The sequence below is a fragment of the Symphodus melops genome (genome assembly GCF_947650265.1).
Source record: "Symphodus melops genome assembly, chromosome: 18".
In the NCBI taxonomy this organism is placed as follows: domain Eukaryota; kingdom Metazoa; phylum Chordata; class Actinopteri; order Labriformes; family Labridae; genus Symphodus; species Symphodus melops.
In genome coordinates, this window is record NC_136708.1 from 20,538,252 (window position 1) to 20,552,916 (window position 14,665).

Genomic DNA, 14,665 nt, shown 5'->3' on the forward strand with positions numbered 1-14,665 from the left:
GGACAGGCATATAGAGAAAGACAACCAGCCACACTCACATTCAAAACCTTACAGACAATTTAGAATCACCCAAACGAGCGATGTCTTTGGACTGTGTGGGGGGGGGGGGCGGATACCCGGAGAGAACCCACACACACACACTCTCGTCCGATGCGATGTTGGTGAAGATTACCAGTATGAAATAAAGACACATATGTGACGGGTATGATCAAATTTAGGTGCAAATCCCCCCATAAACCTAGAACTTTCTTTATACTGTATATGTATATATATATATATAATTTTATTTATTTATTTATTTTTTCTTGACGTCATTTTCTCATCTCTGAAATTCAACAATGGCATCTACAAATGATGATACAGATACTACAAACATAAAATGTTAAGGAATCAGGAAATAAGTTACAAGCCACTTTGTGTGCAGTGGCTCTTTGGATTTATTGTAAAATGCTGCATTTCTGGAAAGCCCTTTTCCTCTGCACATTTCCTCTCTCTGTTTACATTTTAACTAAAGGGATCGTGCCTATGGATGTTTGAGGGGCCGATGCTACTTTCCAATGAAGGAGACAAACGTGTCAAACTTACTTCCTATATTCTTGTATAACTGGGTATCACTCTCACAATGCAACCAACAGTGTCTTCTCAATCTCTGCCTGGTGAGATTGTTGCCTTGCCTTGTCTTTGTGCACCTGAATGTTTTATGTAATGTCTTGACTGTGATTGCAGCTGATGTAACTGTAATTCTCGGCAATGGATTAAAACCATATCTATCAATCTATCAAGGTTAAGGTGATCAAATATGTGACCAGGTTGAGTAGAAGGCTACTGAAGACTTATTAGTATTATCAGCCCTCTTGAGATAGCGTACACAATAAATATGAACATAAAATAATTCGCTTACAGACATGCCTCCAAAAGCATCATCCAACATTATCTGATTTGATTTTTGGATTTTTCAAGGAATTAAAAAGTAATAAACAACTCCAAGGAGTATCAAAGTACAATAATCTCAGAGGGTAGCACTTAAAAGTTTTACTTAAAACACTTATTTCCAAAGTTTTCCATGATGGAAACATATAGCAACATAAAGCCACTCGTCTCCCTTACCGACTCAGACCGATGGTCCAAACTCCCGACCTTCAAAGTGATCAACCCTCCCACAAAGCCGCCTGATCCTTTGTTTTAAAAATTGCCTTTGATTGGATTTGTTGAGCCCTATCACCAAACTGATCAGGATGAGAGAGACTGACATTCATTTAATAGTCTTATTATGATGGGTTGAAATATGCGTATTGCCGGGAAATCAGACAACCTTTTGACCCTGTTTTTGATAAGCGGTTTCTGGTAAGCAGAAGTCAAGTGTTAGAAGAAATAAAGTGATAAAAGAGTTTTCAGGAAACTCTTCAGCTCGAACAAGGTCCAAGGTGTGGTGAAGACAATGAGCGGGTTTGTTTCCACTCTGCAGTGAAGCCATACAAGGAAAAGTCCGAGCAGGTGTGAAAGCTGTGCTGAGGCCCGTTAACAACATCTACATGATTATTATGGTTACTTACAATTATGATTATATACGTGGAGAAAATACAAGTCCATTCCAAGAGGGTAATAATAATAATAATAATAATAATAATAATAATAATAATTAAAAAAAAAGTGTTTGTAAAGCACTTTACATTTTTAAAATCTCAAAGTGCTACAGAGTTTAAAAGGATAAAAGGGTACTTAAAAACACATAAAACATAAAAAGTGAAAAAAAAAAAAAAAGAAGTTTCAGAAAGACTTTTCTAAAAAGATGAGTTTTTAGGCTTTTTAAAAAAAGCAGCTGTAGCCTGTGGGGCCTTCAGGTGCTCAGGGGGAGCGTTCGATATTCTTGGGGCAGCAGCAGAAAAAGCCCTATCGCCCATGGTGCGGAGCTTGGTCCTCGGTGTTTCGAGGGTGTGTGTGGATGTAGGATGGAGGGTGAGTGAATTTGTCCTGGGGGGGTGAGGAGCTCCTCATAGCTTTTTAAAAGTGATTGAGAAATACAGAGGACAAAGCTTTCAAAAGGAGTATCATTCAGATTTGGAGGACAGTTGATCACAAGATGCTAGTCCACCACCTCCTCCCAGTGTCTGGAGGTACGAGTACTGGGAGGAGTGCATTCATTTAAACTAATGTATTCATCAGTTAAATATTTTGATTGATTAATTACATTTTTAGATGATTCATTGGCACAACTGTACTGGTAGGTTTAAAGGGCCTGGGTCAGGTGACTGACACAGTCTATATAGTATAATTAAAGAGTCTGGGAAACAGCTCCTAGAGAAGCACAGAGGAGCACGTGAGACCGAAACTCTGCCTCCTCATTCTCTCAACTCTGCAGAAGGGCATTATGGTTATGTGTCTGTTGGACTTGAAACATGTTAACGTGACACCTATTCTATATTTTCTTTTTCAACTTTAACACTATCAGTGATAACCTGTTTTTTTTACAGCTTTAGAGCCACCGAGATAAGTCACCCAACTCAAATCTGAGGAAGAAAGTGGGCGGTATAGTCTGGCATCAGGGTGGGTCGAGTCTCTTAAAAAGGGTGATTCACTGCAGTGAGCAAAAAAGGTGGCCACAGTGCTCAGGTGTGATAAAGATGTGGATGTGCAGGAAGAAGTGAAAGTCACCTGAGAGAGACTCAGGGAAGGACTACCAGTCTCACAGGATCTGATCAGGACCTTCAACTTTGATCCAACAGCCTGAATAAGTTTGTCGTTTCGGCTTTCCAAAAACATGGCAGCTACTTGGAGATTTGCACTTTTCTTCTGCGTGTGCCTGATGGTGTTAGGATGCGCGAGCGAGGCCAGCTCAGACACCGGACATGAGCAGACTGGAAGCGAGGGAGGCGGTCATCATTCAAAGAACATCACCACGCTTCCTATTGTGAGCTGGAAGTGGTCCCATGTTTCTGCACCGTACATCGTGGCCCTCTGGATCCTGGTCTGCTGGATCTGCAAGCTCAGTGAGTCCTAACAAGTCTTGTCCATTCAGGGAGGATCCGCTGGCCACACTCTTTGCTTTAGTCATGTTTGCACTGACACTTTAAACATCATCATCAATATTTTATTTCACCAGAAGAATAACTTGGTGAGATTAAAAATCACATTTTCGAGAGTGTCATGGCCAAGACAGGCAGCTGCATGGTCAATGTTCTGGACAATTTCTTTTTTTTACATCGAGATGGCGCCGTGGTTGGTCGCCCCGGTGTGTTGGTGCTCTTTAAGTTCTTATTTTGGCTATTTGTTCCCTTGTTAACTGTTTTTGCACCAATACAGATTCCTTGTATGTGTAAATGTACTTGGCAATAAAAAGCCATTCTGATTCTGACAAACAGCTGTCAGCCATACTTACACATGAATGCACTGAAGGACGTGAAATAAAAAGTGGAATCGCAAATATTTGTCAAGTTCGACCGCAATCATGAATATATCAGACAGAAAATCGACAGCCATGATGTGTGAAAGCTGCTCTGTGAGATTCAGATCTCTCAGTAATTTCTTCCAAACAAAAGGGAGCAGCTCAATTCTGACCTTTGGAATAGAAAAGATTCCCGTAATCGAGGTAGGAAGGAAGTAGAGCTGAGATAAATTTGTAGATAAGGTGAGGTCAGGGTGAGTCTACCTATGGAAGAACACCATCATCCTATATGTACAGTATACAAACTGGCCAACGTAGCGCTGACGTGATGTTTACAACCCTGCTGCTCAAATAACAAAACAGTGACATTAACAACTCACCCTTAGCTCTTCACTTGCCATTCGAACAGAAGTGGTGTGCAGAAACAAAATGTGAACGCATGAGTGGAAATTAAAAAATAAAGTCTAAACATTTTCAATTTGTGATTTCATCAGATTTTTCTGGCAGTATTTGCAGAACGAATGATGGGTTGAATAATATAATTGTCCCTAAAGCTGAATCTATCAACAGACTGGATAAAGATGCAGCATGTCACGGCCGTGGTTCCATTCTGACAGACAACACTGAGACGCTGTGTAGGCTGAGAAAATAGACACTTTAATGTTCTTTGCAGAGCCCTTATATACTGTTCAACAGATGTCACAAATTCCTTCCCACTTTAGATACTTCTGTACATGGTCAGGAGAATCACATCACCTTTACCCTTACAATGTCAAACCTCTATTAGAAGAACAATTCCTCATTCCATTGTCAACTGAGGCCATACATTTATACTTTTAGAAAACCTTGAAAGACATTCTTCTCTTCAAATATGGTCATAGCTTCTCCAAATAGATCGTAGTCTGCTCACAGCAAAGTCACCTCTACAAAGTGTAACCAAACTGAACGTATTCACAGAAATTCGTACTATCAACGAACAAACAACCTACCAAACGGTCTGACTGAAGTGATTTAGATTCTTAGATTTAAGTAGCTTTAAGGTGTATTTCTGTATTTCTATTACACAAAGACATAGATTAATTAGAATAAAACATTCTCTTCCCTTCTTCTCTGCTTTCAGTCATCGAGGCCAGCCACCATGTCACCACCGTGATCCCAGAGAGCGCCCTGCTCATCTGCTTCGGCTTCATTTTTGGCGGGGTGATTTGGGCTATCGACCACTTTCAGGAGTTTACGCTGACCCCAACGGTGTTCTTCTTCTACATGTTGCCTCCCATTATCCTGGACGCGGGATACTCCATGCCCAAGAAACTCTTCTTCAGCAACATGGGGGCCATCTTGGTCTACGCCGTCGTCGGGACCTGCTGGAACGCTGGCACCTTGGGGCTGTCGCTGTGGGGGTGTCACATGGCAGGGGCCATGGGTGAGGGGGACTTTTGCTTTATTTTATGCAATCATTGTGCCACTAAACAAATTAGTTAAACAAGCTTTACTTTGATTGTCTGGACACATTTTTATCATAATCCCCCAAATACTTGTTCTAAGTTTAATTTGTTCTAAAGCGAATCAAACTGTTGTAATTCGTCAAATCCAGAAATAAACGCCTGATTGATCGTATCTCCTGCCCTGTGTGCTGCAGGTGACCTGGACATCTCGCTGCTGCAGTATCTTCTCTTCGGCAGTCTGATTGCTGCCGTTGACCCCGTAGCGGTCATCGCCGTGTTTGAGCAGGTCCAAGTCAATGAGGTTCTGTTCATTTTGGTGTTTGGGGAGTCGCTGCTCAACGACGGTGTGACAGTGGTGAGTACGCTATGACGCTGTGCTTCATATTTTTAATGTGTCCTTACAAGTTTGTGAGTCTGGACCTTCTCTGATATCCCCTCCATCTTGTGATTTCTGTATATTTGTTTAAAGTTAAGCTCTCCCAGGAAAGCCATTTCCTTGTAAGCGTCTTTTAGCTCTTTAACTTTTTAAAAAATCAACGCAGTGGCATTTTAGGATGCGTCACATAATCCAATTTATATCTTCAGGTTTTTTATTCTACATTTTCTCTCCATTTCTTTTTGCACTTCCTTCTTTTTTAGGTGCTGTTTAATGTTTGCGATTCCTTTGTGTCACTGGGAGGACCTCAGATTAACGCTGTGGAGGTCATTAAAGGAATAGGTGAGACGTCCCCCCCCCCCTCCTCTTGATGGCATGTGAGGGGTTCGGACCTCCACTGTAGTAACCACTGTATGATCATGAGAATAACTTAAATGTTTCCTCTTTCTCTCTCTTCAGTGTCCTTTTTTGTGGTGGCATTCGGAGGGTCTCTTGTGGGCGTTGTGTTCGGCCTGCTGATCTCTGTCGTGACCAGAGCAACTGAAAACATAAAAATCATCGAGGCGGGCTTCGTCTTTGTCTTAGGTTATCTCTCCTACCTGACTGCTGAGATGCTCTCCCTGTCCGCTATCCTGTCGTGAGTACTCCATGCACAATATCATGTTTGTTTTGCAATGTTATCACAGTTGCAGTAGGATTGTTGAAGGTCAAGCTAAGTCATTTTAAATGATTGTTTTTGTCCTGCAGGATTGTCTTCTGTGGGATGTCCTGCAAGAAGTACATCAATGCAAACATGGACGAGCGATCCGTCACCACAGTCAGATTTGTCATGAAGCTTTTAGCCAACGGAGCAGAAACGATCATCTTTGTGTTCATTGGTATCTCTGCCATCGATAAAGTGATCTGGGTGTGGAACACGGGCTTCATCCTCCTCACGCTGTTCTTCATCTTTGTGTACAGATTCATCGGTAAGATTTGCATTTTGTCGTCAATAAGCTTCTCGCTATCTGACATCAGAGGTCAGAAAACTGACTGGTTGTGTTCGTGTGCACGGATACTTTAGGTGTCTTCTTCCTCACCTGGATCCTTAACAAGTTCAGGCTGGTCCCCATTGAGCTCATTGATCAGGTGATTATGAGCTACGGTGGCCTGCGAGGGGCTGTTGCATATGGCTTGGCCACCATGCTGGATGAGAACAAAATAAAGGAGAAACATCTGATGGTCTCCACTACTCTCATAGTTGTGTACTTCACTGTCATTATTCAGGTAAAAACCTCTCTGTGGTTTTAACACGCTACATTCAAGAGTAAGCAGCTTTCGTACAAAAACACACAACGTCTTTGTTTTTCCTTTTGAATATTTTTTTCTGTTAAAGGGAATAACGATGAAACCTTTGGTCAGCTGGCTGAAAGTGAAGAGAGCTGCAGTGGCTGAAGTCACACTCGTCGAAAAAATGCAGGACAAGGTAAAGCTCAACATCACCCAGCTCAGAAAGTGAAGATGAAGGAAAAACTACAAATCCCTTCTAATGGATCCTTCTTCTTTGTCTCAGGTATTTGATCACCTGCTTGTTGCCATAGAAGACATCTCTGGACAAAAAGGACACAACTACTTGAAGGACAAGTACGTTCATTAACAATGGGAGAGCTGTTTTTGCTGAGTACAATTTCTTAACTGACTGTAGCACGTTTACCTCTCTCACTACGAAGGTGGAAATATTTTGAGGATAACTGGATGTCCAAAATTTTGATGAAGCCGTCTGCGAGGAAGAACCGCGACTACGTCTTCAACATCTTCCATCAGCTGAACCTCAAAGACGCCATGAGCTATGTGGCTGAGGTGAGGGTCGTTTGTTTGATCTGTTCTTATTTTCCTTTTCTTTAAGCAACTTATTAAGGCTCCAAGCCTTTCCTAAGGTAGGACATTTACTATGTAAGATACATTTATCTTGTCCTCCAGGGTGAACGTAGAGGCTCTCTGGAGTTTATCCGCAACGACACATCATTCATCAATTTCAAGAAGAAGTTTGGAGAAAAGTGTGCAGAAATCATGCCTGACATCACAGCTAACATGCCTGAGGATCGTGGGGGAAGGGCCAGTGTGAGGTGAGAAAACTGTCCTCCAGTTTACATCAAAATCCCCGACGAACTTTTTTCTCGATGTTGTACTGATGGTCCGATCAACCCTGGATGAGGCAGCTCCATCTCGCACAAGCATCGGTTGAATATTTATATTAACAAAGTAGAGCCTGCCCTATGAAGGTCGTGCTTCTAGAAGGGTTTAGAGAGCTCTTCTTCCACTTCTTCTTGAGTCCCTGCTGAGCCACATTGGAGAAGAGGAGGGTCGTGCCCTGGACCACCTGTGAACCGGACGCTACACAGATTAGCCAGTTGTTCAGATAAAGCATAGTCTTTTTTGCCGTGCGACTGCAGAGGTGAGGGGCGTGCAGCGACACACATTAGGAACACCAACGGGACGAGGGAAGGCTGCTGCAGGCCGACTGAGACTCTCTCTCTTCTTGGACCAGCTCAGGCATAGTTGGAGTGTGTAAACTGGCACCCTCTGTGCCGACAGTAGGTTGGAGGGATAAGATGAGGGAAAGTTGGTGATCAGTTGATCTGTCTTAGAAAAAAGCTCGACACCTCTTTAACCAATAAGCCAAATCAATTGTAATGTGCTTGCTGACAATACTGTATCCACACTAACAAATAAATACCGAGAAAAAAAACCAAATTTGATTGAGTGTTATAAAGTAAAACATTAACACCTGGATTTTTTTCTGCTGTAAAAGAGAGTCTGTGGTGTCTGTGAACCTGGAGATGTATGACATGAGGGAAACAGAGGACATCAGAACTCACCACCTGCTGCAGCAGCACCTGTACAAGGCCAGGAAAGAGGTCAGCACACTGTAGTTTTTGCACTTGCATTAAATTGGATAAGAACATCCTATATTTCCTTGGTGCTATTCCACAGGCTCCTGAAACCCTGCAATTCCCACAATGCACTGCAAAATGATCTGTCAATAGAGGCAAAGTACCCATCATGATTGTTTTCAAAGTTAAAATGTAACTGAAGATGTTGTAAAACAGTTTTTTATGGTCAAAGTAAAGTGAATGTCATGTATAAAATTGATGGAGTATCCCTTTAAGAAAACTCCCTGAATCTTATCATAAACTGTCAGGATAAATGTCATCGGAAATTTAACACAGATTCTCATGACTGTTTCCTGGTTTTCAGACCCGGCAAGGGTACAGCCGGACTCATTTTGACGACGACAGAGATGAAAACCAGGTGCAGGAGATCTTCCAGAGGACCATGAAGAGCCGTTTGGAGTCTTTTAAGTCTACACAGATGGGCGTTACTCCACCAAAGACGAAGCACACAAAGAAAGACCAGCAGCAAAAGGTCCAAACCTCAGAATTCATCATATCTTTGATTCCATATGAATAATCCTGTTAATTATTCTTCTCTGTAATTCAAACGTGTTAGTTTAACATCTACAACAGTGGTTCTCAGCTGGTCTAGACTAAGGACCAACACCAACTCCATCATGAAATGAATGACCAACATTTCTGATATTTTTTGTCAACCAATCAGATTTATTGAATGAAAAAAATAATGCAGTTTGTACCTCAGATGTTTCTAAACATTTGACAGAATAAAGAGAAGGAACAAAACCCGCATGTGTTAAGAGCACCTGATGGACTTCTTGACGCTCCAGTCACATGGTCACGGCCCATTAAAAAATGTCTCTGAAGACCACATTTGGGTCCCTACCCACCAGTTGAGAACCGCTGACCTCGAACCTTAAAATCTTTGTTGATTTTTGGAACAAACATTTTTGCAGGAGAAAACAAGATAATATTTATTAAAAGTAACTATTTGAAAATATCCTTTCTGGTTATTTGTAACGCTTCTTTAAGTTGGGTTGTTAATTTATTTTTTTTGTTCTCTGTTTCATGTTGTCTTCTAACATGAATAAAATAATGCACCAAAGTATTGCAGCTAAAATCTGCATCACTGAATGATACCAAACTGTAGCAGTAAAACACATAACATCCTCATAAGTGTTCCTCCCTCTTCTTCTGCAGATGTCAAATGGGAAATCAATGGCCAAAAGTAAAAGCTACTATATAAGTGAAGAAGGTTTGTACCTGTTTCAGTTTTTAAAGTAAATCCATCCCATGAATAAACCCTTCACTGTACAAGTGCTCATGAGAACTCTTTTCTACTTCCTGTTAGATTCTGACTTCTCGGAGGAAGACAACGCCTCAGGAAATGAAACATCATTCCCTAAGAGGGTCACGTTCACAGCAGGAGGTAAAATAAATCCAACACCTTCTATGTTCATCTTTGTCTATTCTTTAAATATTCACCCAGATCATTTGACAGATTAAGGAGTCAAACAACACTTGATGAGGAAAAGTCATTTTGCAACTGAAGTACAGAATCACTCATTAAAATGGATATGATTAAGATGCACAAGATAGTGTAGGCAGATAGAAAACATAATGTTTTGTTCTACTGGACTGCCTAAAGGATAATTCTATTTTTAAATACTTTTTTAATTAAGTAATTATTGCAGCTCTTCCAGCAACGCTTTAAGGGAACTTTAACTATCCATAGCTGTGTCATGTTTTCTCCATGTTTTGCTGTTTGTGAACAATTGGAAAGTTTCACAAATATAAATGTTTCAGTTAAATCTCTTGGAAAGTTAGGATTGGAAACTATAGTAGAAAATCTAAAATCCCAATGTGACAAAGGCATCCATGAACACACGGTTATGGAGAAGGAGTTGGGAAAAAAAACATCAACCACTAGTTTAATCCTTAAATGTTCATGCTGGATGTTAAATCAAAATCTGATATTTGTTAGAACAGTAAACACTGATTAATTTTTTTTCTTCCGTGCAGCTGGCATCGACAATCAAGGCTTCACTTCGGACCAGGACTCCGTGTCGGGGGTGCAGATCCACCCTGACCCGTCGGAGGCTGAGCTGGAGAGCAGCACTCTGCAGCGCCTTGCTCCTCTTCGCCCCAGCACCTCCTCCATCGGCTCCTCCCTGAGGGCAGACACCCAGCAGCCGAGGGAGAACCATCAGCTACCTCAACCTCCAAATCGGCCCAAATCTCCGCCCCCACCTCACAGAGACGGAGGTGACGTGTGACGGCACCCTGCCCCTCCCTGTTACCTGGCTGCCAAAGACAGAACCTCACCTTAAATATTGTTCTGTCTCCTCCCAAAATACTGACATGGGAACGTTTTCTTTTCCACTTACTTACTCACTTTAGACCAAACACTCACACTCAAAAACCTTTGTGCTCTTTAGAAAGCTTCTCCTGTGTCTCTAACGTCACACTTCACTGAGCAGAAGGGAAGAAACATGAGCCAACACATCCTGTGTGCACAGTAGCATCTTATAACCTGCACATGTTGAACATTGTCTTATTTAACCTCTGGTTCAGAGCAAACCTGTCAAACATTGTTAAGAAGTCCCTCTTATTGTCCCTGAACGTGATCAACCTTTTAAATATGTCAACATTTATTAATTGTGCTGTTTAGAAATATTATAACTGTTGTTTAAGTGTTACACAAATGATTCAAACTCTATCCCTTGAAATGTGGAAGGTCGAAAGCAATTCCAGCCATTCAATGAATTTACTCCGTTTTGAGTCTTTTTCTGTTGTTTTCTTTGAGATCTCTCGTCCAGTCTTTACTTGTATTTGTTCATTAATTTTTCTCATTATCTTGGGATTTACAAAGTTTGACTCAGGGGATTTTCTTGATAGGACAGACGATGACATGCCACCCTGCCATTGGTCAGACTCATGAGGAGAATAAAGCTCATTTCCATATTTGCTTCATGCTTTTGTAAACCTGGAGATATGCGAGATCTCAAGAAAACAACCAAGAAAGACCGATTACCACAGGAAAACAGAGTAAATATAAAATGCATGGATGTTTATCTGCATATGGCCTCTGAACTGAATATAACAACTTCAGGAGTTTATTATTTGTCTCAGAACAGAACCTGCTATTGAATTTGAAACTTGAAGCATAAGACTGTTGTAAAAACATTGAGTGTGCAATAAAGATAAAATTGTATTTATTTGAAAAAAAAAAAAAAAAAGTCTGGTATTGTTTGGACAGTTCCATCATCTCTAAACAGGTAAAACATTTCATGAATTTAATTTGACTCGGGAAAGAACTGACTGGCTGAAAGTGTTTCGGGGTCGTCGGTGTTCAAACTGGGAAATCAAAGTTTGACCAAAGTGCTGAACATGGAACAAACAGTGTAGTTACAGGAAAAGGCAGAAAGGGGCTTTGACTGCAAAGGCTCAGTTTCCTTGAAGTGTCTGACGCCCCCCTGAGGACAAAGTAGTCCACAGGTGTCTTTGCTGTTTTTGTAGGTCACACAGAAACGTCTTCATTTCCTCTCGAGCTTTAAGCTCCTCATTGGACCTTTAAACACATTCAAATCAGTCGTGTGTTGGAGCTCACATTCCTTTATAAATAGTCCATATCCGAGGTTTCCAGGTGTTTTGTGATGCAATCCAATATGAGCTTTTCATTGTCAGAATCCTTCAGGTAAAAATGAGCTCCATCGAACATCCTGACGCTGAAATCTCCCGATGTGATTTCTCTCCAAGCTGTTGAAAAAAAGATTCATCAAGTGAATGTCGTTGTTTTTATTCTTAATCTTCAACAAACAAAGAGGGACAATACCAAACCGCTAGGCCATCTGGGCCCAGAATATTTATGTCTTATTATTATTATTATTTTTAAGGCTTATTTTGGGCCTTTATTGGAGAGACAGTGGATGGAGTCTGGAATAATGTTCACTGATGAAATGTCTAAGACTTCTGACACAGTGAATGAAATGATCAGACCTTGTAAGTCATGAGGAACGTCGTCCTTCCCGTCAAAACAGCTGAGCGGGCAGGAGAGGAATGGTTTGTCCGGTTTGCTGCACCTGCAATAAAATTAACGAATAAATCAGCGACTCCTCTCTCTAAAAACATCCATTCTGAATCATTATTAACAGTCTATTTGAATGAAGTGACAGAGGTGTAAGTCCACCTGTAGTTCTCCACTACGTGCAGGTCGGCCTTCAGGGCGGGAAGAAAGAGTTTCAGTACTTCAGGCTTGGCCAACAGCTCTGGAGGAGTTCCTCCAATCGAAGTCATCCACGCCAGAAAATCCTCATCAGACAAGTCACTTCTCTTAGGCGCCTTGATGCGCGTCTCTGACTGGAAAGGACAAACATCTGAACAGTTTATTATGAACACGTGCATTCTTCTAAAGAGACCTATGACTCAGAGTTCAGCTGTGGAAAGAACAAGAAGCAGATGTTTTGCATTTGGACGATACAGAGATCAGATTTGGTTGCGAACCTTTTTCTTCTTGTAACGTTTCTCGGTGATAATTGTTTGTTTGGGTCACGTGTGTTCACGTCTATTTCTCCTCAATTTCTTTACAGTGAAATATGAATAGCTGTGATCCTTGCCAAGAGTTGTCTTCGGGCAGGGAGACAGTGTGGATGTTACTGTGTGTGTTTTTTTTTTACCAGGAGGTCTTAAAACAATCATAATTTTAAACAAGTGTCAGAGGCGCTGGATAGCCAACGGGTTCTGATGCTCGCCTCACGTACGGAGGCTAAAGTTCTCTTTGTAGTGACTGTGGATTGTCCTTTGCACCTTAATAAATTAGCTGGAAGTGTTTTGTGTACTTTCTTTTCATCTGCTTGGATGAAGGATTCTCTTTGAGAGCACTGACCTCCGTCTGTGGAGGGAACACGAGTTCCTTCTACTTTAACAGATATTATGTGGTTTGACCTTCATGGACTTGTTACCTGAAAGGACTGTATGCCTGTGATTTGTTTTTGTTTCTTATTTTTTTATGCTAATTTCGACCGATATGTCTGAAATCATGAAGTAATAAAAAGTGAAGTATTATTTTATCGTCTTCTTTAATACGTGCTTTCAGGACTGAAAGGGCACAGGGGAGTGACAGGTGTTGGTTGATGGTGGCTACAGGAAGCTAAGTGCAATAAATGAACTCACATAAGGGGCAGAGGCCCCGGACAAGAAGACGTGAACTGGTTCGATGTTGTGCAGGCTCTTCAGAGCGTCTGCCACAGCAAAACTTGTGAAGGCGCCAAAACTGAAACAGATCAGGAAAGTTGAAACACCAATCGAGGAAAGCGTCGTTATGAAAATAAAACAATAAGATATGCGATCACACGGAGGATAACTGAGATGTGTTGTCTTGTAGCGTATTATACATCAGCTGTTCAGCTCCTATAGTTATCATACCTGTGACCAAACAGAGCAAACGGCTTCTCTTTCAGCTTCGGTAACAAGGTGCTGATAACCTCGTCTACAATCTGCTGCATGTTCTGGAAAAACGGCTCTTTGGCTCGACTCTCTCTGCCGGGAAGTTTGACAACGAGCACTAGAGGGCGAAAGAAAAGGCAGTCAAACACACTTTATTCAAAAATACAGTCGTGCAAAAACATGTGAAGACTTTGAGTTCAAAGTTCAAAGGTTTATTAACAAGATGTTTCACATTTGTAAAATATGCTACTAAATGTTATCACCTGGAGAAATGTGAATAAAGAGCAGAGAGGAAACACAAGCAGCACTTCAGTTTTACCTTCTATGGAGGTGTTGAGGATGTTTGCCCAGCGTGCGTAGTGTAAGGAGCCTCCACCCGCCCAAGGGAAACAGATCAGCCTGCTCACAGCATCTGGCCTCTTCTTAAAACAGTTGATCACCTTTTCCATCCTGAGGCAACACAACAACCCTTACTCACACCTGCTGGGACTGTACTTTACACTCAGTGAGAGAACATGCATGCCATACTGTTTCCCCTCCATCACAGCATTTCACCTTAAAACAAATGTGCTTTAAACACTGAAGAGAGATGATCTCTGTTTGAGGTCCAACCTGTTTATAGATCCATCAAATCCTCATGCTAATGTGTTGTACTTCCTGGTTATTTTCTTCTATGGTTTGTGCATGGAGCTGTCATATCAAACACATGGATTAGGAGGACATCTACAGCTGGATCTGTGTAGTTACATGTGAACATATAGTTAATAATGTGTCGTCATTGATTCGCACATGATCAGAAGTTTAAGACTCGGACACTTTAAAAGAAGGCAAATTAAAAGGAGCTCTAATGTGAGCAGTTATTTTCAAACCAGGAGGTAAATAGTTGAGAAAAGTTAATCGGAAGTGACGTTGTTTAGTACAGTTGGTATTTCCTGACGGATTTCCCTCGGTGAAGGATCTGGGGGGGGGCTGGAACTGCTTCGTCAAGTTAGACAAAATAAAACAGGGCAATACCAGAGATACCACCATGTCAGTACGTCACATTTAGAAGCAAATGAACAGAGGTGGCAAAATCACTACAAATAAGGAATGACTCAGGAATATAATACACCTTCACAAGTCCTGC

General features: G+C 41.4%; 2 protein-coding genes across 3 annotated transcripts; one reads left to right on the forward strand and one right to left on the reverse strand.

The window, feature by feature from the left end:
- Positions 1-2,532: 2,532 nt before the first annotated feature.
- Positions 2,533-10,390, forward strand: LOC306839651 (sodium/hydrogen exchanger 3-like). The gene is made up of 16 exons (XM_079368456.1): positions 2,533-2,987; positions 4,503-4,805; positions 5,022-5,182; positions 5,467-5,545; positions 5,663-5,840; positions 5,951-6,171; positions 6,267-6,469; positions 6,579-6,668; positions 6,756-6,826; positions 6,913-7,042; positions 7,163-7,308; positions 7,995-8,100; positions 8,441-8,608; positions 9,295-9,349; positions 9,446-9,523; positions 10,117-10,390. Exons 1-16 carry the CDS (start codon positions 2,759-2,761, stop codon positions 10,368-10,370), a joined length of 2,472 nt encoding a protein of 823 aa, XP_079224582.1. The 5' UTR covers positions 2,533-2,758; the 3' UTR covers positions 10,371-10,390.
- A 995-nt stretch (positions 10,391-11,385) lies between these two features.
- Positions 11,386-14,378, reverse strand: olah (oleoyl-ACP hydrolase). Of its 2 annotated transcripts, XM_079368458.1 has the most exons (7): positions 14,095-14,378; positions 13,859-13,989; positions 13,519-13,657; positions 13,267-13,366; positions 12,284-12,453; positions 12,094-12,176; positions 11,386-11,853 (listed from the first exon to the last, which is right to left on the reverse strand). In XM_079368458.1, the coding sequence occupies exons 2-7, from the start codon at positions 13,986-13,988 to the stop codon at positions 11,711-11,713; spliced, it is 765 nt and encodes a 254-aa protein (XP_079224584.1). In that variant the 5' UTR covers position 13,989; positions 14,095-14,378; the 3' UTR covers positions 11,386-11,710. The 2 variants fall into 2 exon arrangements, with proteins under 2 accessions (XP_079224584.1, XP_079224583.1); XM_079368457.1 differs by having other exon boundaries at positions 13,859-14,378.
- Positions 14,379-14,665: the final 287 nt, after the last annotated feature.